The sequence below is a fragment of the Coturnix japonica genome, chromosome 3 (genome assembly GCF_001577835.2).
Source record: "Coturnix japonica isolate 7356 chromosome 3, Coturnix japonica 2.1, whole genome shotgun sequence".
Taxonomy (NCBI): Eukaryota; Metazoa; Chordata; class Aves; order Galliformes; family Phasianidae; genus Coturnix; species Coturnix japonica.
In genome coordinates, this window is record NC_029518.1 from 38,348,533 (window position 1) to 38,374,717 (window position 26,185).

General features: G+C 38.3%; 1 protein-coding gene across 4 annotated transcripts in view; it reads left to right on the forward strand.

The window, feature by feature from the left end:
* The window catches only part of RPS6KA2 (ribosomal protein S6 kinase A2), a 242,195-nt gene that overhangs the window by 137,365 nt on the left and 78,645 nt on the right, over window positions 1–26,185 (forward strand). For all 4 annotated transcript variants that reach the window (XM_032443593.1, XM_015858006.2, XM_015858005.2 and 1 more), the window contains 2 exons: window positions 19,732–19,848; window positions 23,449–23,530. In XM_032443593.1, coding sequence (XP_032299484.1) covers window positions 19,732–19,848; window positions 23,449–23,530 — 199 coding nt within the window. The remainder of the gene's footprint in view (window positions 1–19,731; window positions 19,849–23,448; window positions 23,531–26,185) is intronic.

Genomic DNA, 26,185 nt, shown 5'->3' on the forward strand with positions numbered 1-26,185 from the left:
TACAGAAAGCTTTTATGAAATAGGTATTTGTGTATTATTTAAATGCTTCCTTACTGAAAAATTACCAAAACGTTTAATTCCACTAGTTGTAAAGATGGATGTGCTTTTTAGTGATTCACTGCTACAGTTGAAAGCAAAATACTGCAGCCTTATGATCCTAACTTTTCCCCATTCTTGGGGGGACCTGACCTTCAGGTTGACTGTGCTTCAACATGAAGGACTAGCACTGGGGAAGGTGCAACAGGTGTGCTTGGGTGCTGGGCTTACATGAATTTTGGAGTTCTGCAGTGTTTCTACTAAAGATCTCTGTTGACTGACAGCTTATTTATCACGAATTGGAGTTACCTAGGATTAGGGGAGAGAGGGGATGGCAAAGCTTTTGGAGCTGTAAGCTCTTCCCACGTGGCAGCCTGCAGCAGGACGGGAGGTTTGGTTGGTGTTGTGGACCATCCCCTGCTAAAGACAACAGCATTTACTAAACTAGGTTGGGCCACAAGGTTCCCAGCAAAATTAAACAAGAATAAGCAGGTAGGACAGTGGGTGGAGGCTCTCTTGGGGCTCCTACTACAAGGCAGCCCCTGTTAATGTCCCACCAGTCCCAGCTCACTTCAAGTACCACACAGAGCTCAATGGATTGCAGAGGCTCTGTTTGGCTCACCCTGCTGTCAAAGTACGAGTTTTGACCTTCATAGAACCATAGAATATCTTGAGTTGGAAGGGACTCACAGGGATTGGGTCCAACTCCTGACTCCACACAGGGCCACCCAAAATTCAAACTTCATGCCTGAGATACTCCTTGAAATTTCCCTAACCCCCAAATTACCCTTTCCTAACCCAGCTCCATGCTATTCCCTTGGGCCCTGTCACTGTCACTAAAAGCAGAACAAACCCAGGGACCTCAGTCTCTTTCCATACACCTTGCCCTCCAGCCTCTTCCTTCTGCTAGTCCCATTTTAACAGCCTCAAGCATTAGTTTATTTTGGGCTGAACAGGAAGCGTTACGTAACCTTAATTGTGGCTTTTTTGTTGTGCTTACCTCAGGCTGGGAGAGATAGTGCTTTAGCTGTGTTTATGAAGGGGTTTTGTGACACTGGTTTATATAAGACACTTAATTCTATTTTTTCCTTTAAGTCATTCTCTGTCATGTCCCTTATGTTGCTGCCTTACGGCCTCCATTGTATGTACATGCTCTTTACAGCTCACTTAGCTTTTTGCGTAAAGCTCCCTGCCTCTATGATGTGTTGGCAGGGCTTGCCCCTCCCCAGAAGGAAGCAAATGGCTCAAAAATGGGTTTTGTGTGTAACCATAAGGAGGGAGCAGTTCAGGACCTTACAGTGCCCCACAGCCATCCTGCTGCCCACGTGGCTGCTTTGGCCAGTGCTGGGTTGGCTCCAATTCTGCTACACACTCACAGGTTTGGGTCCAGGATTATTGTTCTGATTTGGAGGCAAATTCTTCTACCCTGTGTTTCCCAAGTAAGGAAAGGTGGTGTGAAATTGTGCTGTTTGAGTTAACAACAGGCCTGGCAGATCTTGCATGCATGTCTGTGTGTGTGCTTTCCATCTCATCTATACCCACGTCTCTGGCTGTTACTTTGGTACATCTGTTGCTGTATCACCATGCTGTAGCTACAGCTGCATAACTAATATGATCTTTCATATAGAATTACTTTACTTAACTAGATTTTCTTAAATCACAAAGTTGTAGCATTTATAACCACGTGGATACATTCAAGGCCAGGTTAGATGGGGCCATGGGCTGACTGTTCTGCTGGGCTGCAGGCCTGTGGTTGGCGGAGGGTTTGTAGCCTGGTGATCATCGGTGTCCTTTCCAACCTAGGGCTTTAATGATAGCAACTTAAGTTGCATTAATCATAAAAACCCTCCCTCAAACTTTTTGAAAACTGTATAATGCTTTCTGTGTATAATGTTTTAATTTTTGTCCTAGGGTGTTCTCAAAAGCAACATCTTTTTTTCTTAAACAACTTCAAACTATATATATATATAGAGAGAGAGAGAGAGAGAGTTTTTTGCAGCTTCCTTTAAAGATTTGTTTTCTAAAACCCCAGCTTAAAAGTGGTTCTCAGAATATGCTTGTTCAGAAAAAAACAAAACAAAATGCTTGCTGTAGTCTTATTAATGGATGTCTGCTTGTGTTGTAGCTATCTTTATTTTATTACCTAAGTAACCTGAATAACTAGGTGCTTCTAGCTCTGCTGTTAGTCATATGGTTAGACATAACAGAATCATTAAGGTTGGAAAAGATCTCTAAGATAACCTATGTCATTGTAAGTGTAGGTAGTCGCAGAAATTGTTCATGATCAAGTGATTGTTGGTGAGAACCTCAGCTGGTATTGACTAAGTGCTTTTTCTTTTCCTCATACTTAGTTGTTTACTCTGGAATTGGTTAATCACTATAAGCGTTAACACAGTCTACATTTAGTGACACGGCAAGTGTCAGTTTCACTGTTTGTTTCCTGAAATACTGGAGTTGACGTATTTTGAAGGAGAGAAGCCCATTTTAGTGTGGGTGGCACTTAGAAGATTAAAAACTGTTTCTGTGCAAATAGCGTCTACTTGGAGGATTACTGTCATCAGTGTTGATGTTTGTTGGATCTGTGGAGATGGCTATTTTCAGTATGTCTGCAGGTAATGACTGTTCTCTGACTCGTTAATCTTCTAATTATCCAAACAGATGTTGCTTAAGCTACAAAATAGCTAGGACCGGTAAGATCTCAGAGACCAATCAGGCATACAAGACAGAGGGAAAGTTATAAGAAAAAGATGAGGAAGGGACAACCAGCCAGCAGGAGAGGTGAAGGCACAATAAAGACAGAGAAACCGGAAATAATTTTTGAAACAGTATTTTGCACATGCAAAACTTTCTACAAAGGTAGACTTTGGGATTGGGTGAGTACCAAAGATAGATTCTAGACATAGAAGGGGTTGTCCACCTGTATGATGATCTGAAGTGCATGTTCATTTAAAGGGATGAGTTGGGCACATTCTCATTAGTAGAACTAGGACTGGTGAACAGGCAATTGAACCCTTTATGAGTTCCTTTAATGAGCTACTGTTTGATCTTTTGTAAACTGGAGTATCATTTGAGTGAGAGTAGATACGTTCTTCTGAACTAGGTACATATCTGCATGCTTTGTGAGAGTACATTGCAGATGTACAAAATCTCATGGTCTTTGCCTTCTTGTGATAGGGCTAGGGAGTCGTGAAATTCGGCTTTTATTCTTGGTCCTCTCAAATTCATTGTGTGGCCATATGTAAGCAGCTTAATTTTGCAGCATCTGAAGGTACTTACCTGTCTTGCATGTTTTCTGAGACTTCAATAATGTTTCTGTTATTTTGTCTTCTTGAAATGTACTATATCTACAGTGTATGTGCTGTTGTTGATAATAACAATGCAGAAGAATGAAATATATATTTTCTATTTTTATAGACAAAATATGGTAGAAGTTGCAGCCTGTAAGTTTTAAATTTTTGAAGAATGCTGCATAGTATTTTATAGAAATAGTTACAGATAATCAAGGAAGTTGATTTGTGTAGAAATTAAAGTTTGTTTGTTTTTAACAAAATTACTTAACATAGGGTTTTGATGACCCAAATTAAGCGAGCTTTGCCATTTAGCAATACAGGAATACAGAAACTCTCCAATGGAAAATCATAGCGATGTATTCCCTCAGGAAATAAATGTACAAAGCAATCGTTTCTGTGGCACTCAAAAGGAAACCATCAATTTTTCATTGCTTTATAGATGCAGCTACAAATTGCAGCTCTCATCTTCTTTCATAGTAAGTGGTATGGGGAGGCCTTTGGCATTAGTGGTCAGCAGAGTAAATCCTGTATTTGAATTGCTTAAATGTTTTGCAGTGGTAGTGGAAACTTGGAAGAAAATTTGATTTCACAGAGAAGGAAAGCAAAAATAAAAGAATGCTGAATTACTAATACAGTGCTGTGCTGCTATTCAGGCAATTTACCTTACTTGTTTATAAGCAAAGGTTATATATTGACCTTTTGTAATGAAGTAGTTTTGTTTGGCAAACAATTTCAACTGGATTACTAAAGATTTTAAGTGTTTACTAAAGCAGGTAAACCATGCAGTTTCTCATTTAGTTTTCAGCTGAATTATATTTGAATTACTGGATTTGATACAGCTGTGCATAATGCAAAGATATTTGCAAGGCATGAAGCATCTTCTGGCATTCCATGTAAGGAGCTTTCAAATCTGGATGAAAACATAGATGTTTGTAGTAATTTCCTATGTATTTGTTGGGGTTGGGTTTTATGTTGTTGTTGTTTTGCTGTAATGGGTTATATTTTCAGACCTGTATCACTTCAGAAAAAGTTTCTTTGAAACTTCCAGGTAGTACTTTTTAATGTGGTTTGTTTACTGTTGCTCTTTGTGAAGCATTACATTTTGGACTGAGCTCATTTATTCAGAGAATTGCTAGTCTAAGTGGCTGAGGGACTGAGCTCTTCTGGCTACAATGATATGTTAGGAGCATCAGGAAGTCTTCCCCCTGCAGACATTCATATCAGGAATATATGGCCCAGATGCTTTCTTCTGAGGATAGAGTCAGTGGCTTTTACCATTTTCAGAGAAGACTTGCATACTGAAGGGAGATGAACTTGTGCAATTCTAGCATTTTCTTTCTACTCCCTTTAAAAAAATAAAAGTGAATGGTTGTTAGTCTGTACCAATACAGCCAAGCAGCAAGTAAAATGAAGGCTTAATTCTTCAAACCTTTTTGCCTTCATCAATATATTATCCCACTCTTGTAAATCTCATTTTTGTGTCTGTCTTCAAACAGGATCTACTTATTTCTTCTTTAACTTTTAGAAACCCAACCAATAAAAGTACTCTTCTTCCTTGATTTTTTTTTCACAGAGTGATTCTATTTATATAGTTAGATCTTTATCTCTTGTCTGTAGAACGTCCTTTGATGGTCTTTGAATCGAGCAAGTAATTTGTTAACAGTTTGTTCCTGTCTTCTTTTACTGCTTCATACTTAGCAAAAATGAATTTAGAAACTCTCCTTGTTTACAAAGGAGATGACAGTGGTAGCTGATTAAAAGGGGTGTAATTTGTTGCAGCAATTATCTCATTTTGTTGATTAGTTGCAACAGACGGTGATGCCCAATTCACTTTTTAAATGAGTAAATTTGGCACGTATGCATGATAGCTCCTCCTCCTCTTGTACCATCATCAACAGACTCCAACTAGCTGGCATTCTACCACCATGGAAAGTGAGAGTTGTTTTCACTCAGTGCGCATCTTGTGTTCGCCATCTGTATCTGCCTTCACGTAGGTCCTGCTACTGAAAAACTACTAAAAGTGGAGTTTATTCTCAAACTTCTTACGTTGCTGGTAGTAGAGCTAAAAGCATAAATAAGAACTATGCCTATTAATGGAGTGAAGGCTTTTTAGATCTAGGCCCCCAATTCGTAAGGTGGATCTTGAGTATCTCCCTTAAATCTTGCAATGGCTATCATTTATTAACAGTATTTTTTATATTCATAGCCATGTGCACACAATATAGGCCATTGGCAAAGACATGAGCATAGTATCATGGTAAAACACAAGATGCAGTTGAGAGTAAGTAAGATATGATCTGGTTACATGTTGCTCAGGTGGTATCTGTTCTGGCATGTCTCTGACTTTGCCATGGAAAAATTGCTCTGATGGCTAACCAGAATCTTTCATGTTGTGATGAAGTTTATTGCTTCTGACTTCATTAGATGATTTATATTTGCTGCATATGTCTCTAGTCTCTCATAATTAGCAGATTAGTGTTGGTAGAAATAAAGAGGGAATTTACATGTTGGAAAGGAGGGTTCTGGTTTGCTTGTTCATTGGTGAAGAAAATATCACAAGGGATTATATGCCTTTCCTTGGTGACTACCAAGGAACACGTGTTCAGTATCTGATATAGCTGATAGGTGCTGTTTAGTACAGGATGGACTACTTAGATATTTAAATAAACTTTCATTTTTTAGTAAGCCTTTTTTTTCTGATTTTTCTCTGTATGTTTAATATATATGTATGTATAATCAACAACTATTTTTCTTGTTAATAACTGGAAACAATGCTGTATCTTTTCTGTAGTTCTTACCATATCTGGTAAACATCACCTTGGAACAACTTAGAGCCCATGTACAAAAGGATGCCTCTACCTTCAGTATATACCATTGACTGTGATAAAAATGGCTTGGATTGTTCTGTTCTCTGTGGTTCCAGGAATTCTGGTTACAGAAGCACCTAAACAACCTTCAGTGTCCTTAAAACAGAGTTCCTGTTTGTTGGTATAAGAGCAGTTACAAAAATTAGAATCTGATGTGAATTTTTACTTCCTTTCATTCTTACTTCCAAATGAATACTATACAGCAGCATTATATGTCACTCAGCTTCATTTAATATTCCATATAATTAGTTCAGATATTGCAAGTGTGCAAGATCATAATTCTCACTTTTTTTCCTCAAAGTACTGGCTTAAAGAACAGAAGTTTTAGCTGCCATGGCTTCTCGGAAAAACATTGTTCAGTATTTATGACAGGACAACAGGGGAAAATAAGTGAGCCCTGAACCTGTGTTTGATTAAACACTTATTTGAGGTAAAATTTTGTAGAGCTACGGCTTTCCTCCTTGGTCTCTACTTGTCACCTGACTGTATTGTCTAGTTTTCTTTTGGTCCACAGTATTAATTCCAGGTTTCTCTCGTTACTGATTGAATTACTTCTCTTACCCTTCAGTTGTCTTTATGCTATTACTGATAAAACATTAATGTAGCAGCAAGTGCTGCAGATATGGTAGGCTGACTGGGATTATAAAATAAGTCCTGATATAAAGGCTGTATTCTACTGCGGATGTTATTGCCTAGGATTCACTGAGGAGTCCAATAATGCCTTATCTATAAAGAAACACAGGTTGCTTGGTGTCCTGCGTATCCTGTAGGATTACTGAGTCTGAGTGGGCTTCCATTTTTCTCTGTGGCAAAAAAATAAAGATTGGTGGTTATAATGTTGCATTTGTTTCTTCTTCAGAATTCCTCTTCCAGATTTATTTAGGCTTTTGCTGTGTTCCAGTCTGATGGAACTGCCTGATTTTTTTACTATCATTGTAATCATTTTTCACCATAGAAAGCATTTTTCCTTAGGTAGTTTAACTTTAGAACAGCTTTCTATGAAATGTGACTTAGAAGTGGAACAGGAAGAATGCCTGTAGACTATGCCCCTTCTGTTGCTTCTGAATAGAAGGTTAGCTTTTTCCAGAGGAATCCCAGGAAGCTTTGTGTCTGCCCTGAGCATAAGAATAATCTTGCCTACTATGCTGTATTTAAGCCTTTAATTCCCTTGTCTGGCTCATGGGAGAGGTCATATAGTTGCAATATGCTGATGTATCAAAGAACAACAAAAAAAAAGAAAAACAAATGCTTTAATCTGTGCTCAATTTATTTATTTATTTATTTATTTATTTATTTATTTATTTATTTAAGGTGTAGCTTTACAATAGCTTATGAAAAATCCATCTGTTTGCTAGGACAGTAGATATGGATTGCTCTTCTCTCTGTGCCATGTCTGCCGTGTCCATTAACTCTGCACTGTGCTGCATGTGGGACTGAAGAATTGCTCCTGCTTTGAGATTAGATAGCCTCAGTGGGCCAGAAGGATTCTATCCCACATGTGTAGGCTGGCAGGACAGCCTAGCAGGCCAGGACACTGTTTGCTGTTTGCAATTATTATCTTCAGTAAAGCCATTTGGATCTTAGCAGGAAATTTTAATCTCAGTTTGATCTTCTGCATGTTTGCATATATGCAGAAAAGGTACTTGCAGAATGGAGGCTCGAGCAGTGAATTTACTCTAGAGCTGATATCCTCAGTGCTTTAAAACACCAGAGGATTATACACAGAAATGGATTAAACAAAAGTGCTCCTTTCCACAACTTGCTTCCGTCACCATGTTCCTTCACCTTCAATAGAGCTTTTGTGTAAATGAAGTAGCTGAAGACAGGAATCAAGAGCACATGATGTAAAGGTCCCTGTACATGATTGCAGCAGAATAAGAAAACTGTAGGGCAACTGAAAGCCGCATCTCAGTGTCTGCAGACACCAAGTACCGCAATTGGGCTCAGTGTTAGGTTGTATTAGCAGTCTTCTGACTGATATCAGTGGAACTAGTGGGCTAAATACTGTCAGGATTGTGCTATAGCATAATGTATATTTTGAATGGAGAGATTGAAGAAACCTGCGTTTTCTTACATTTGTTGTGAAGCTCCCTCTAGTTTGAAAATTTGGCCTGATATCTGACACAGCATAGTGATTTTAGCTTCTAGTTTCAAGCACAAGAAGAACACCAACACACCATTATTTCTCTGGCTTGTGGCAGATAATGGCATTTGCTGGGCCAGATAGCAGTCTGCCTGCAGAAAGATATCACTGTAGCTGTAACAGGTACGTGCGAGGCCAGAAAGATGAAACATTGGGAGCATCTCACATAGTTCCACTGGAGACTGTAGAAAATCCATGAGAAATGTAGGATTAAGCAAAGCTTGGAAATATAATGAGCATGCATCTTCTGGAAGATACTTATGCTCCATCCAAAGCTGAAGGAGGCACTAAGAAAGGGAGAAATAATCTGTATGTGAACTAATCAGCCTAGAGTTCTTTTTCAGTTAGCAGACAAAAAGTTGTACGCTTAACAAGTGCTGTTTTAAAGCCTTGCTTTTATCTGGCATAGATCAGAGCCTAAAAGTACTCAGTTCTCTGCCAGCTACACAAAAGTTTAGACAGCTAGCTCAGATATAAACATTTTTTGGATGAATCAACCCTGGAAGTCCTTCCAGATTCTGGATCAGCCTTGGCTGAGCTGTTGATCCATTTCTGTATTTGAGCACATTTACATAATAGCTCTTTTCTGTTCTTAAATATATTATTGTTTTATAAACAGTAAATAAAATTAAATATTTTTGGCTGATGGTATTGAGGAATTTGATATTGAATTGATGGTTTATGAAAAGATTTTGCAGCCATGAAGCTGTCATGGTAAGCTGAGGATCACCAAACTTCCCCCCTCCCCTTTTGTTATGGAAAAAAAGTACACTGTATTTTGAAAATCACTGCCAAAACCATAGACCAAGACTAGTGCAGTAGTTTGACGCTTCTGAAATGAGTGTCTTCCAAACAGTGTGGCAGAGGTATTTGTGTGTGTGTGTGTGTGTCCAGATGGATTTTTCACATTGTTTATTCTCACCCCATCTTTTCAGTGTGGTGTACATACAAAATATACACTTTTGTTTAGAACTATATAACATGCACAGTAAATAATTTTTGCCTTCTTAGAAAGAGGACCTGTGATGGTCAATAAGCAATCCACTCCTTAGATATTCACCATATGTATCTTTGAAATATGCTAGAGGTTTCTTTGTATTTCACAAGTCTGCAAATATAGCAGGCCTTTCTCTGGACCAGATTTCCAGTAGACTGCTAAAAATCTGCTTAGAGAGATACTTGTTGTGTGGTAACAGTTCTCAGGCATTGAAAGACAAGCATGTTCGACTGTCATGGCAATGAGGCCTACTCCGGCTGTCCACAGCTCAGAGTGCCAGCTGTGCCCATGTTCCTGGAAGCAGGAAACAAAATCTTGCAGCAGAAAGGGGATATATTGTGGTTTAACCTGGCAGGTAGCTCAGCACCACACAGTTATTCTCTCACTCCAACTTCCCAGTGGAATGGGATAGAGAATCAGGAAAAAAAAAAACAAAAAAACAACAAAGCAGAACTTTTGGGATGAGGTAATAACTATTCACTAAGACAGAAAAGGAAGAGAGGAGAATAATAATAGTAATGATAATAGTAATGTTAATAGTATAAAATATATTTACAAAGCCAATGATGCATGAAACAACTGCTCGCTAACCAACACCCAGCCAATCTCTGAGCAGCAGATGACTTCCCACTGTTTTTAATGTGGTTTGTTTTTTTTTTTATGATGTCATTTGGTATGGAATACCCCTTTGGTGCATTTAGGTTATCTGGCTTGGTTCTGTCTCCTCCAACCCCCTCACTATCAGGACAGAACAAGTTGTTGTAACGTCCTTGGCTTTGTGCAGTCATTGCTCAGCAACAACTGAAACACCAGCTTGTTGTCAGCATTGTTTTTGCTCCTTAAGCCATAACACAGCATAATACCAGACCCTGTGAGGGGAGCATAAAAGCTCTATCTCAGCTGAAACCAAGACAGGGAAGAACAACATACTATTTCTCCTGACCTATGGAAACTATCCTGATCTCAGGCAAACTTACACTGCTCCAGGGGACTCTCCTTCAAAGGCCCCTGTGGCCTCTCCACTCAAAAAACTCAGCTTTCTTTCCCCAGCTGCTGCTTCCTCTTTCCTTGGTGTCACATACAATTAGCTTTTTTTTTTTTTTTTTGTCATTATGTTGAGCTATTAACTGTACCACAGCTCATTCTTGCTCTGGAAAAAGCCCTCTATGTCTAGACTTGATTTTCAGGTTGTTTCATACTACAGTTATGGTAGTTTGCAAAGTCAAAACGATTTTCTACCATTTTCATCTCAATTGACTTCTCTGCTAACATAAGCACAAACCACAGTTTCTCTTGTCTTGTAATTGTTACCCTTTGGGATACCTCCTTTTCTCTTGGTGGTATTCCTATTCCTTTGTTGTTCCTAAGTCCTGTAATGTTTTTCCTGCTGAATTTTCCTTTTGCCAAAACCACCTTCTGTCAGAATTACGCAACCCTATAGAGCCTTAGGTGCCTTCACTGGAGCTCTGAGCTGTGAACAGTAGCACTGAAACTACTTTGTATTTGCCTTGACTCCTTAATGGCCTTGAATCAGTCTGTTTTTCTGTTAAGACAGTTAAACACCACTGTGATAATAAACCTCATTACAATATATTTTTTCCTAACCTAGCCATAACAAGTATTCCAGTTTGTGGTGTGAGCTAGCTGAATCCTTTGCTGATGCTTAATGTAATTATCAGATGATTCAAAATGTGCTAGTGGGCTTATATTTCTCTTAGAATTACAATTACCAACCCTGCAAGTGATTTTGAAATGGAAAAATGGTGTTTTTCCCAAACTGAGTAACCAGTTAATAATGTGATTAGTTCTTCATAAAGACTTTTGTCCACTCCATCCCACAGTTTAAAACTAAATCTGATATATTGTCTTTGAATATGCATATTCAGTACTTTTAAATCATCATATAAATGTACCAGGGCTTTTTACGGTGTTTTTTACCTATTATGCAGCAATACTGTTTATACTATTATGCTTAGCAGTGTTTTCTTTGGTTCACTTGGAAACACTGAGGAAATGGTTACAAATATGTTTTGCTTAAGTAGTTTATCTTCTTAATGCAGCTGGAGTTTTTATTTCACACTGCCTGCACTAGTACGACATCAGGAATTTCTTCTCTAGTCTGTTAAGAAGCTGAGCATAGCAATAAGTGAACTGGAGACAGTAACTTGCTATGTTTCTTGAATAGTATCCAGAACAGAAAGATTTTTTGTTTGCTTTCCTGCTTCTGTGAGCTTGATATCACAGTACTGAAGAATTTAATATTCTTTCTGGTGTCCTTCTACTCCAGTAACACCATGAAAAGGAAAATGGCCTTGTCTGCAGTTTAGAAATGAGGCACAGATGCATATGGGGCTCTCCATGCCCTGTAACACAAACACATGACTAGTGGGTTGCCATTACGTTAGGATAGTCATTAGGGATACCTGCAAGGACTGGTTCACTGCAGCAGATGCCAGGCAGCTCGGGAAAGAGGGCTGCAGTGGTAGAAGTTGGTGGCACTCCTGGGACATCTCCACAGAAGCCACCCGAGCTGCTTGCAAAGAATTTACAGGTCGTTCAGAAAAGAGCACACAGGGCATTTGCTGACCTAGCAGCAGAGCCTGAGCTATGGTGGAGCCATGCCATATGTGTGCTGTCCCTTACCATTCCATGCAGTCTTCATAATTCTGCTTAATGTTTCAAACTCAGCACCCTAAGGAAATAAGAACACTTATCTTTTAGAAGTAAGAACAGTTTCTTCTAGGTACTGGATCCACTCTTAATTATTGTTTGTTCATTAGTGAATGAGCAGCAAGTTCTCTTCCTTTGCCTGTACTACAATTGGTACTGGACCTTACAACTCTTTTGAGATGTAATGCAAAAAGCAGAGATGTAAACCAAGCCTAAAAGGATGTCGATGAAAATTTTCTTGCTTGTATTTATTGTAGCTCAGAGCAGTGTAGATTCTTTGTCATTGAATGGTGTGACTCATTTTGAGACTGTTAAAGTTCACAAATGTATTTGAGTATTTGTAGAGTGCTGCTGTGTGAGTAAAGCTGGCCAACTGTTTGTATATTTTGTGACCAGATGGTTCTGCTTTTCTTCTGCTTTATTTTTATTAACCCCTTGCTTCAGTAGTATTTTTTTTAATTTTTATTTTTTATTAATGCCTTCTACTCACTGCTCCACATAAATCTTTGCAGGTTGCACCAATGAAATGTGTCAATGTGTGATAATTTCACACACACACACACACACACACACATATATATATTTCTTTTTTCTGTGCTAATTCTCACAGTATTCTCAAGAGTGATTAATCAAAGATACACAGAAAGTCTTGTAGCACAGAAGCCAAATCTCTCTAATACTCAAACTTCCAGCTCATGGACTTCACCAATTTATCCAGCACATAATTGTAGTTGCTGGCCTTGATCTCTGTGATTCTCCTGAAAGCCTTTTTTCACTTCTAGTTTTATTTCAGCTGAACCTCGGAAGGAAGGAAGGAAGGAAGGAAGGAAGGAAGGAAGGAAGGAAGGGATAGGGAAGAGAAGGAAGGAAGGAGAAGGAAGGACGAAGGAAGGAAGGAAGGAAGGAAGGAAGGAAGGAAAGGGAAGGAAGGAAGGAAGAAGGAAGGAAGAAGGAAGGAAGGAGGAAGGATAGGAGTGAAGGAAGGAAGAGGGAAGGAAGGAGGAGAGGAAGGAAGAGAAGGACAGGGGAAGGGGTAAGGAAAGGAAGGAAGGAAGGAAGAGAAGGAAGGAAAGAAGGAGGAAGGAAGGGAAGGGAAGGGGAACGGGAGAGAGGAGAAGGAAAAGAAGGGAAGGAAGGAAGTAAGGAAGGAAGGAAGGAAGGAAAGGAAGAGGAAGGAAGGAAGGAAGGAAGGACAGACCGGAAGGGAAGGAAGGAAAGAAGGGAAGGAAGGAGAAGGCAAGGAAGGAAGGAAGGAAGGAAGGAAGGAAGGAAGGAAGGAAGGAAGGAAGGAAGGAAGGAAGGAAGGAAGGAAGAGAAAAAGTGAGAGAGAAAGAAAGTAGAAAGAGAAAGAAGAAAATAAAGTTGAATACAGAGTTGGGGAAATGCTGAGAGAGGATCTTTGGCACACTGGGCATTCTTTTAAAATGGAAGATTTAATTTTTTTTTAAATTATTTTTTATTTATTTCTTTTAAATCTAAAAACTACTGGAGATGGGCTTGAGAGGAGGCTAATGAAAATACTTATATACTTTTTTTTAAATGTGAATATTTTTTCTTAAAGAATTGAACACAGGCCAGCATTTAATTTCCTGTGCTAGGCATTCAAATAGCCTGTTACATCTTGATTTAAATTACTCTCCTATGGCTTGAACCAGAGTAGAACCTCTGAAACAGTGGTGAAAACTGGAATCATTATTGTCAGACATATCCTGTCCTGACTGTTCCCATATCAGAGTTTTAAATGTGCTTCCCTAATGAACCATGTTATTTTGAAGTGTTGTGTTGCCTATGATACTTGGATGTTGAATAGTTATGATTCGGTTTTATATTACGTAGTAACCTACCAAATGGTAAGGCAAGTAACAAAAGAAAGTCTGTATCTTGAGCATATGCTACAGACTAATAATGATTCTCTGGAAGAGATAACTTCTCTTTAGGATTACCATTGTTTTCTCTTGCAACATTTTAATTCATTTCTTTATGGACTTCAGTCCCTAAAGCATGTAAGCCCGTCAGTTACGAAGGCTGGAAAATCCGCATATTAAAATTCCAGATATTTTTATTGGAAAATGAAGGCAACATGGGTGCATGGCAGTTTTGATTGTGTGAAAGTGGGGAGGTAAAGGAAGAAAGATCAGAACTGTGTCCAACAAGCTGCAAAACAATAACCATCTTCCATTAGCAACATATCTAACTTCTGTGTGATGTAATTGCATAAAATTATCTGTTGCTAAAAGTAGGTGTCTCTGGAATGGCACCATCTCCAGCTATTTCACACCAGTTCAGGAAGTATTGGAAAGGAAAGGTATTGCATGTGATTGAAATGTATTGTTCACAAGAGAGGTGGTCTCTGGGTTTGAAGTTGACCTTAGCTCCTCTCCTTCAGAGACCTGGGGGAGGTCTTGCTGAAGGGCTGTGGTGTGGGCAACAAGAGGCTATGTGGCTGAAAAGGGCTACCCTCCTGAATGTTTTGTGCTTCCACATGACTTTTTGTATCCCATTTCCAAGTCTGTGCTCCTGCATTTTCCAGTCCTTCTCATACATGCAACAGTGAGTCATTACTTTCTGTCAGTTGGAAAAGTTCTCTGTGGTTGCTTCCTGGCAGCATCTGAGCACTACTGCATCTTTCTCCGAAATCTGTGTGAGGAAATCTTGTAAGTGAGCTGAGATCAGAGTTAGAGGGAGCAGCTTGCCTTCTGTGTTACCCCTGCTGCCTCCGGGAAATACCAAAGCAGATGCATCTCAGCTATCTGCAGTCACAGGCAAGGGCAGAGGCTCTGTTATCCTGTGTCACAATGGAAAGGAGATAAAAAAGATACTTGTGTCTATATCCTGGGTTACTTGTTTGTCCAAAATTTCTACTGAATTGGGGTGCAGGTGAGTGCTTAAGTGAATAATGGAAAGCAGTTCTGAATTGGTTTGTCTTATATTAATTAGCACAGAGAATCACACTCTATTTGTCTTCCATCATCATGCAGTTCATTGCCCTCTCTCCCATCATCTGTGTTGCTCAGTTATGTGTTTCCTTGAAGTTGTCTCACTTTTGTCACAGGACGATGCTTTTTATGCAAACGTAAATATTTACAGAAGTTTGCAAAAGATTAAGCCTCATCAAGTCAAGCATTTCTGCTAATGCAGTGTCGGGACAAGTCAGCAGGGAGCAAGAGCCTGGGCTGCTGTGCACAGCTGTTGCAAGACCAAACTGTGGAACATTCATTTTTGAGTTACTGATCAAAACCATTTTGGAGATTGAAACATGGATTGTTTATTTTTTTCCAGACTGGAATTCTTTCCACTTTCTACATATTGTGCACAGAAGTCTGATTGTTGTCTGCAGTATGAATATTTTGCATCAGTTTAGTTGTTGTAATGCAAATTGCTAGTGCAGATAAGTTATGCTTGCTGGACCAAGCAATTGAAAAATGCAGCTCAAAATAAAAATAACTGGAGTTCTGCCCACAGCACTTGTACTCCGTTAGTTTAGTTCTCATTCTAATCATCAGTACCTGAGGAAAATTATCCCACATTCCATCATAGGGATGATAGGGGAAAATCCAAGTAAGTAAGAATATTATAATGGAACCATAAAACTATGTTTGTTTTTCTAGGAGGGTAAAACAAGCAAAAGTCATTCAAATATTTGTGCAGCCAAATAAGTTATGAGGATGTTGAATGTGTGCAAGGAAATGCATGGCCTGGCACTGATAACCCTTGGATTCTTCTGTGGTCTTTACTCACATCATTGGCTAATAGGCAAGAGCAAAAAAACCTTAGCTAAACTATTTGGATAGCTCTAGACAAACATCAGTGACAATTTTCTTGCTGCTGCTTATGTTGTGGAAATCTACAGAAAGCCACCAAGCAGCTCAAGAATTAGCTAAGCATTGTAAGACTAATTAGGGTACCTTCAGGTACCTTTACACCTTGGGTCCTGCTTGTTAAGATTACACCTGCATATCTGAATTCTAATCACTCCAAGTTATCATCTCTTTGAGAATGTGTTCCCTTCCACTAATTTAGATTAACACAATTCTTTATGTAGTATGTTTGCATGGCATACAGGTTGCTCAGTCAAGAGCATTTCTAAGACCAGTGCTTCATCCTGCATATTTCCAATTCACTTTCACTCTTTCCCACTATGTAGTTCCAGAAAATTACATTTCCTGAGTAGCTCTAACAAGAGAATCTTCATGCTGATGCTTCAATAAAAATAGAAGTGCCTGGTGTTGATAGTCGCTTAATGCACATGGTTAAGTGTGTGGTAGTGTGGTTGCTCCATTGATTCTGAGTGGTGGTAAAGGCATTCAGCATCTTCTGATGTTGTGGGAAAATGGATAGTTTTCAGCCTTGACTGTTTCTCTGCTGAAGTCTTGTAAATGGCTGAACTTAAAATACCTCAGCCCAGTGTCGGAGAGCAAGAAACACAATGCATGGGAATATATTTCCTTAAAGGGGCTTCATGTTCAGTCTCGAGTACTGGAAGCTTTGCATCTTGCTCCAGAGGGAGGTGGGGATTTGTCATACCAACTAAAATACCAGCTGTCCCCTGGCAGTTCACAAGCAATGCCACTGTAGTGGTGATTGGCAGACAAAGGAGCAGTCTGGCACGTTTTTCTTCAATGCTGCTTTGTTGCCTCTTCCTAGTGAGGAGACCACAGGAAATCCACAGGAAATCCTGCCTTCCTAGATAAACATCCTGCTTCCTCCTAAGAACCCCTAGAGCAGGCAGCTTGACATGACTGTGGGCATTTCTGCGCCAGGCAAATTGAAGAAGAATAATCTTTCATAGGAAGTGGCTCAAGCAACATTATTTGAGGTACTGAGAAGTACAATGGACAAAAACCAGCCAGCCTGATCAAGTGTCGGTGGTAGTCTGAGCAGGAGTGTTGGGCTAGATGTCCTCCAGAAGTCCCTTCTGACCAACACTTTTATGATTCTTTGAATCATATTCTAACAGCCTTTTTCCCTCCTTAAAATGAGTGCAATGGTAAGACACTACCCAGACTTCTACGTGGTCCTGTTCTTTTTGAAATATATACATTTTTTGAGATTTAATTAAATATACATGTAATTAAAGTATTGTTCTTATGGTAAGTTATGAAATAATTATGCTATTCTCTGGGAATGCTTGAATTCATCATCTTAATACTCCCAAGACATTACTGTAACTGAACACACTGAATGGAAGAAGTTATATTAAATTTAATAACACAATGGGAAAAATGCTTATGGTTGTAAACCTGTGGCTTTGATGACTAATCTTAATGGATAAATTGAAACTCACTCATCATTTAAACTTGCAAATGTAGCTGAAATGACTGCATGGTTCAGGCTGAAATGCAGCCTCACAAAAATGACTGGATTTGGTGTTCTCTTCAGGTAGTAGATTTCAATCACAAACTTTGAGATGTTAGATCAAAGTAGAAGCAAATCTGAGGAAGATGGAGTATATAAAACTGAGGTTCGTCTTTTTTTCCTTCTGCCTTCATCTTCTGGGCAAACAGGGGTGAGCAAAATCATGAAATGGTGACTGAGTGTTGTGAAGGTGTTCTTACTTGAGAAAGAAGTCATTCAGTATTTTCATTGTTTGATATTTCTTAAGAGACGTACACACACAGATGCTGGCCTGTGGAAGCCAGTCATCCCAGAAGACTGTTTATGGTCAGTGGAGAATCAACTCCCAAACATATAAGGTCTGGTGTACAGAGTAAAGGATGATGAATCAGGGCAGGAGCCTGACTGTATGGGGAATAACTCTTTGTGTGTACAATGGCTGGTGATCCACATAACATAGATACTTTACCAAAGCAGTAGTATAGCCCAACAGGCTTATCTCAAAATGATATTCCTAACAGAGTGCACATTTCTCAGCTGCAGGCAGTTAATGTAAAAATGCATGTCCCTCAGTATAAAAGCTCACCAGTCCAGGACTTGATGATGACTTCCATTTCTCCTTATAGTTCCATAAGAAACATTGTTTTTGAAAATTTATTTTAGTTTATTATTGTTTATATTATATAGAAGAAGAATGAAATGAAGCATGTATATGTGCATACATATTTAATCAGAAAGATACTCTGTTCTCCACAGTAATTAAAGCCAGAAAAATAAGAGGCTTTTGGCAGTTATACACTGTCAGAAAAGCTTTAAATCTCTCTGTGAAAACTGGTTGTTAGTATCAAGCATTTCCCTTCATGCCAATCACTTTAACTAGAGGAATTAGGATCACAAAAACTAGTTGCTGTCAGATGATGATTGTTTTCCATGATTCTGGGAGCATACGTAAAGTACAGGAAACGTTCCAAACCAAGAAGAGGATATAGTCCCCATTCCAAAGCACATGAGTGTAAAGAGTAAGGAAGGAAAGAAGAGGGATGAAGCTGCAGCTTGCAGAACTGTTAGGGTAATGCTAGCCATGCATCAGATGAGTTATTATAGCTGGTAGGAAGTAACAGCAGTTTTCTTGGAGGAGAGATGGAGTGAAAGAATGAGCATTTGTTTAGTTTAGTAAATGAATATGTTTTGGCCAAATATGTTTGTGAATGCAATTTCATTTTAGGTTATTATTTCTATTTTTACTATGTGTAGCTAAAGAAGGGAAAAAAGCTTTATACATGTGTTATATATCAATATATCTTACTAAAAAAAAAAAAAAAAAAAAAAAAAAGAAAAGGAGAATTACAGCAAAATTCAAACTAACAGTAATGTTTCAAAGTTTCCAGTGATTTTTAGTAGATGCATAAATATTCAGATCTACTCCTAAGTGAGCAGTTCCCCTCAATCTGGGAAATCAAACAAAATAAACCTTATACTAAAAAACCACACTTTAGTTGTTGAGAAATTAGAACAACTATTTTTAATAGAAAAGTGCCCTCAAATGTAGTTATACAAAGCAGTTCAGAAATAAGAAGGCATGTAAATAATATCTTCCCTCACCACTGTGTTCTTGAAGAGAAGATATTTCTTTCAGGTTTCTCTTCAGCTTAAAGACTTTCTATGTTGCTGCAAACACGGTGTAATCCCTCTGGCTCTCCTGTAACCCAGCCACTCTCTTTTTAAAGGAACATGCCATAATAACATTATATGAACTACTAAATCAAATATCCCTTGTTACAGGTAAAAATAGTCCTTGTACAGCTGTCTCTTGTGTTTGCCATTCTTTCCCCTTCCACCTCACTTTCACATCTAAATCTTTAATTTGTTTTCTGCTTAGAAGGCTACCAGTAGTAATTTTCCATTGTTCAAGGTGAGTTGGAAGATGTACTTTCACCAGTGCCCTTTCTTTATAGTCTACTCGTAAGAACTGCTGCTTGAGACTGAAGTGAGCTTTGCTTTTTAAGATGAATTAGTGATGCTTTGAGCAAGAATGAAGTAGTATGTGGAAAGAAGTGTGCTGGAGCCTCTGTAGTAATCTGGGAACGTGGAACTATGTTATCAAGGTCTGCCGTAAGCACTGAGCTCTGTGGTATATTTCTCTTTCAGTTTGCTATAGATTTATTTCGATATAATATTGAGATTGATGAACAGGAGGATGTCCTGGTATCTAACACATTACCCTGTCCTGCATGTTAAAGGCACATGGAATATTTGAACAAACATTTGCTTCTATTTTCAAAATTTCAAACATGATTAAAGCATTACACAAGATGAGATTTTAATTAACAGTGTGTTTCCTTGGGATGATGGTTCTGATTTGGCAATTTTGTTTTTTTGTTGTTTCCTTTGCAGGAAGAAGGTATTGTGAAGGAAATAGACATCAGTCACCATGTGAAGGAAGGTTTTGAAAAAGCAGATCCTTCTCAGTTTGAGCTGCTGAAAGTATTAGGACAAGGTTCATATGGAAAGGTAATTTTTAATGCCTTCTAATAACTTAGAGCAACAATGAAAATGTTTCATTCTTTCTCTGAGTTCATTTTCACTGATAACACTGCCCAGAAATACTGTATTGTAAAGGCAGATAAGCGTTTTCTGCCTTCATTTTAATAATCTGTCTGTCTTTACTGGTATCCTGTATATAGAACAGTTTAGAAAATAATATTTCTCACTCTGGACCTAGTCTAAGGAACAGAAGTAAGCATTAGTGAACAGCACTGTTTATAAGTTAGACTCCTTTCCCCCTTTCTGACCTATTCACTAGTTAAGTAAGTGTGCTACTGCTGCTTAGTTGTAGGAATGCTGAAAAGCTTAAAAGAAGTTTGCTTCCCAATTTCTGCTAAGGGGAGATGTGATCCCAAGCATATTTTAAAGTCCCCAACTTTCACACTGCTGGTTACCTCACAGTGATTTTGTAAGAAAAGCTGCTTTCTTAGACTTAGATGCTAAGGACTTAATTTTCATTGCAGTGTCTTCGTTTTGAGTTTCGACACCAGTAACTGTATTTCTTTATACTTTTCACTGCCAAGTGCTTATGAAAGTATATATGTATGCATACTGTATACATAAAGCACATGTACTGAAAAAACTGCCTACTTGCATGACCACAAGCTATTGAGAAACAGCATTTTTATCTTAAGTCCAAGGCTTTTCTCAATCCCACAGGCAATTCCTTTTCAAACAAACAAACAAAAAGCAGCTCTTTTGAGTGTATTTAGTAGCTTTCTGAGTATTCCAGAATTATACTGATCAGAAAGGTTGTTACAAGATCCCTGAGATGACAGATATCAAAAGAATTAGCATTCACTACCAAGTTTTGATGTAGAGAACTGCTTGAGAGCACCGTAATGATATTTGGGTTTTGAATGTCTTAGATTGTACTGATGTATTTCATTATTAACTGTCAAATTCAGCATTCTAGCTTCAGGCACTGTATAATTGAAACGTCTAGCCTCTGCTACCACTTCCTAAAATGAGATAAGATTTCTTTGACACATTCCACTCAGTTTGCTGCAGGATCAGTATGTGAGTGTGGACATTAGACCTGTCTAAATTGTGCGATTGTAAGCCCCTTTAGTATCTCATGTGAAATTTGCCAGTAAATTCACAAAAGCATCATAGAAGTGAAGTCTGGTCAGAGATTTTTGTGCAGCCTCTAAATGTGTGAATTTTCACCACTTCAGTATTTCAGCTGATGACTCAAATCTGTAAGTCTCTGGGGATGCAAAGATGTTTTTCAGGTTTCTCACCTGAGACTTACATCATTTTCTGTAGAATTAAAGAAACTGCCTTTGGTTTCAGAGGGAGTACGCTTAACACTATTGAAAGTCACAGTGCTTGCTTAGATTTCTGGAGTAGGATTTTGGAGGTGTACTCAGTACTCCAGCTAAGGGGCTTTTACTAGTTCCAGCAATACATTTGCTTACTCATAACCTGAGGTGTTTTCATGCAAATCATACTAGAAAACTGAAATTCTGCTCAGGAATACGCCCATACTGTTCTGATAAATTATTATTTTATAGCTAATGTAAGGAGTCCAGTAAGTAATCCATGACCACTAGTCTCAAGAACTATCAAGACTATACCTTTAAGAATAATTGGGAAGCAAACACCAATTTGTAATGCAATGCATTTTAATTTGTTCTTTTTCCTTTTTCATTTGATAATTTCAGTACCCTCTGAAACAGCACACGGTGTTCTTGAGTCATCTGTTTTGGAGGGAACACAGACCAAATGCCCTATCCCATGTTGCATAGAACAGCTGAACAGTGAATAGAAATGTAAATTGATTAGTTATTAGTTATTAGCAACTAGGATACTAGTTTTGCAATATAATGTGGAGGATAGGGGTTATTTCTAGAACTGTAGCCTATTTCTGCAGATGCAGCATACTGTATTGTTGTATGTGCAGTAAGTCCTAAAATTATAACATTAAGATTTCAGGATTTAGCATTTTCTCTTTTTCCTTTTTTTTTTTTTTTTTCCCTTAAGTAATAATAATAATAATAAAATCCATACCTATTTATTCACAATAATATTAATGCTAAAAATCTAGTGTTTTGGCAAAATTACTTTGAGACTTTTTCCTCCCTTATGAAGCAATGCAAAAATTAAACCTTTCACTTGGACTGGATGGAAAAATATCCCAATGTTTTTCTTTCTATTTGAACTTCTAAATGAATTGACTTCATTTTAATATTGGAGCAGCTGAGCTTAATTTATTATGAATGTTAATGAAAAACACTTCAGAAAATCTTATGTGTTCCTGTTGCATCCAGATTTCGTATTTATTTCTGCAGTTGTGAGTACCAGAGGTACTTGCACGTTCTTCAAACTGGGAAACAGGAGACAGGAACCAGCAACATGTGCCCAATCTCAGCAAGTTAGGGCAGCTTAGCTGTAGAACTGTGTATAACTCTCATGTACAGGAAACATCTTGAGAATGAAAGCCTCAACAAAAATGTATCAGATCGTATAGCAGGAGTGTTGTAACTGTGATGTTGTGCAGATGTAAGAGTCCTGGTTAACATGTTCAGAGAGAATTTACTCTTTTTTTTCCCTTCAGCTTCTCTGGAAGGGTGTTAAAAGTTATCTCCTCCCACAAACCTTTTCTCAGAGAGCACTTGAGAAAACTGGTTGTTTTACAGATTTTTATATATATTGTTTTTTAGAAGGAAGTGTCTTTCAACTTACAAATAATGTGCTAGAAACAGACTTCCTCCTTTCTTTTTTTGGCTTTTCATGTTTCGGATGGAGGCAATTTGCAAGGCTGCATGGCTCTTGAGTAAATGATGAATTAAAATAGCTGCCACATATTTTTGCAATCTAAGTAGACATTCTACAGTAAAATAATTTCATTTAGACTTGAATTCCTATGTATATGTTACGTATGAGGGCTTTGTGGTGCTTTTATTGTAGTTTGGCTTTACTTCCAGCTTCTGTCCAATAGTAAAAGTGCTGAATTAAGAGTTGGGCCCCTGATGTCGTGTTTTTGACCTCTGCAGATGGAGTGCATCCTGGGAATTAAATAAGATATTGATTAATTTTCAAATATTAAAATCCTGAACATCCTATAAAGACTGTACTAAATTACTGGTTCCTTTTCTGTTGTCCTAGTGCACAAACTAACTCAGAGTCAGATAAGAAGAATTGTTTCATGGAGTTAAACAAACAAACCACAAAAATTCATCTAAAATTTATTTTATTTCAGTTCAAACTTTACCCTGTCAGAAGCTGTAACCTAGGATGCTGTAACAAGGAAAGGTGTCTTCTTTTAATGACCTATCAATTAATCCAAATGTGCATGCATTCATTATGACTACTCATCTTCAACTGAATCTTAAAAGTCTATTAATAATATTGAACATATTTTCCTTGTCAGGAATTAAAAGCTTAAAATGGAAGCTTTCCAGAACTAGCTCAACCAATTGCAGGTGAAACATATGAAGTACTTTCAGCTAAGAATTTTCATTGGAATTCCCAGATTCTAGTATATGTTTCTCTGTTAAATCCTGCACGGCTTGTAACTAAGAGCTTGACCCCCCATTTACACAAACTGTCTGCTTTTTGCAGGTATTTCTAGTGAGGAAGATCAAAGGATCTGATGCAGGTCAGCTTTATGCCATGAAGGTACTTAAAAAAGCAACTCTGAAAGGTAAGGTTTTGGGCACTGGCTGCATTTCTCTGCTACTTCAACATCTACTTTTTTTTGTCATTTTTGCATTACTATTGTCTGATGGTATACAGGAGTTTATCAACACAGTGAAAGTTCTAGAAAAAAAGGTACACAAAATATGTTACCTACAGTGTGAGAGCATGAAAACAGGGCAGTAGCACATCCTACCAGCTTGCTTTCTTCATTTTCTTAGCATTACTTCAAGAACTTTACTGGATATGTATTAAATTGTATCAGAATGGCAGTATCTCTCTGCTGCTGGAGTAAACTAAAGCAAATACTTTTAAATATGGACATTGGGCAGGAAGGCCTTCAAGGTGGTGCTTCTTGCTACATGCCTGAAAATTCACAGTAACTTATTTTCAAGTGTGCTTAGTCATTCTGAGGTTCTTGAGACCTTGCTGTTTCCTAACTCGTGACCAGTCAGCATGTGGCCTCCACTCATCTCAGGCCAAATGACTGATGATTGAAGATGGTCAACCTTTTCTGGGGTCATTGGCTGCTGCAACCTTACTATGATCACAAGGAGGCTTCTAGTAATGGGAGAGGTAGAGAGGACTGAATAATAAGTATGTTAAGTTTCATCTCAACAGAAGCCCTTATTGTTTGTTCCTCCAGAGAGTTAGGAAGATCCGTGCTTCCTCCTGTTTCCCTGACCTAGTACTGTACTCTGCTTGTAACCCCAAAAAGCCTGTGTTTTTCTGGGTTTGTTTTGTCCAGGGCAACTTACTCAGAGACAGTGAGTGTTTGCACAGTGCAGAATTGTACCTACATGTTTATCCTCAAGTGAAAAGAGCTAATTTTTAAATAGCTTAAGAATCCAAATTGCCTTAGCATGTATTGGTGTGGGGAACAAAAAGAAGTGAAGCTACAGATAACTGCAAGGAAATGTTTCAGCAGGCGGTGGCAGACAGATGCAGTACCTGTTGTGAGTGCTAGCTGAGATCAGAAAGTTGCAAGCCAGGAACTTCCAAGGTCCTTTCCCCTGCCAAAGCCTTTTCAGATAAATATGAATTTGAAGTGATGCCTGTGCACCGATATTTTTTCATTAGAATGTAGATAGGAAAGTTTGTTCTGGAAGAAGAGCACAGTGCAGTCACCTAAATAGTATTGGACTTAATACATAAAAAGTAAAAGATTAGGCCTGTGTATTAAATATGTGTAATAGAGTGAATCTCTGACTCAGTTGATAGAGAACCACTAATTGCCCTGAGATGAACTAAACTCTTAGAGTTTACCTCTCTGATGAAAACTGTTTTATACAGAGTACTGCGTCTCAGAAAGGACATTTACATCTCTGATGTAAATGCATATTAGAGATTTCTTTCTGTTTCTATTGAGAACTCTCAACTTTTCACCTCATGTGTAAACTGGATAGTCTCTCTGTTTTGTGCGTGTAGATATGGGGTGTGTTTAGCAGAATCAGCTTCGGGTTGGGAGAGGGTTTCTGCTACAGCCTCAAACACCTTATTGTTACTGAATAGCTACATCTGTAATCTTAGATTCCACTGGAAATGTAATGTCAGTTTATAGTCAACGTAATGGCAGTTTTTTAGGATATCTCAAAACATATATGGTGATTTTAAACTATTCAAAGTTTAATCTCTGTTACACCAAGAATAATAGGCATCTCTAGATACTTCTTGTGTTTACAGTTCTTTATAGCAATGAGCTGCTGCCTCTCTCTTTGTCAGCCTTTTACAGCATGATATTTATTAGTTTCTCAAGTGTGGGTGAACAAGGTCCAAAAGTTAAAGCTGCTCTTTATTGCATTTCTCTCCCACTCAGGCTACTTGTCTCTTTGACTGGTAACTCTGGGTTTCTTGTCAATCTCAAGGTAGCTAGCACATGAGTAGGAACTAATTTGTCCATACTAACCACTGAAAATAAGCTAAATTCAACAGCTATTTAAATCAAGGTGCAAAAATGAAGACAAAACCCTTTTAGCACAGGGCAAATGAGAACGGCAAAAAAAATGAAGATTGCTGTCAGTGAGCTTTCTTGTAATTTCTGGCACAGAAATGATATTTCTGACAGCTTAATTTCATCTTCTAAGTGAGAGTGCTGAATTGCTGCTGCTGCCTACCTACACTCAAAAAGGCTGGGAGTCACTTCAATGTGAGCTATTTATTACCATGTCAAGTAATGGGAGCAAAGCCATAAGTACTTGTTAGCACTGCATTCAGTATTTACTGACAAAAGGCATTCTATGAGACAAATTTCTGGATTATTTTCCTTCCTAATCTTTACTGCACAGTATAATGTGGAATGAAAAATTCAAAGCTCTAGGATCCAGTGCCATTAGTGTGGTCACACTGCCACAAATATCTTCACAGTTCTTTTCTTTTGCAAGGCAAATTTGTGAAACATGAAATGGAAGAATGAGAAGAGAGGGGAAAAAAAGAGGGGGGGAGCCTGAAGAATTAAAACACACATAAATAGGAACATGAAGAAGTTAAATGCCTTCAGGAGTGAAGGGTTAAAAAAGCTTTGTACTTTAATTTGAAAAACATCCATGTGTGGGTCCTGTCAAGGTGTTTCCCACCCCAGGAGTAGGACTTTGGCAGTGACCAGATGAGAATGTATAGGAAGCTGCAGAAGTACAAAATGGTGGTTACTCCAGTGTATCTACTG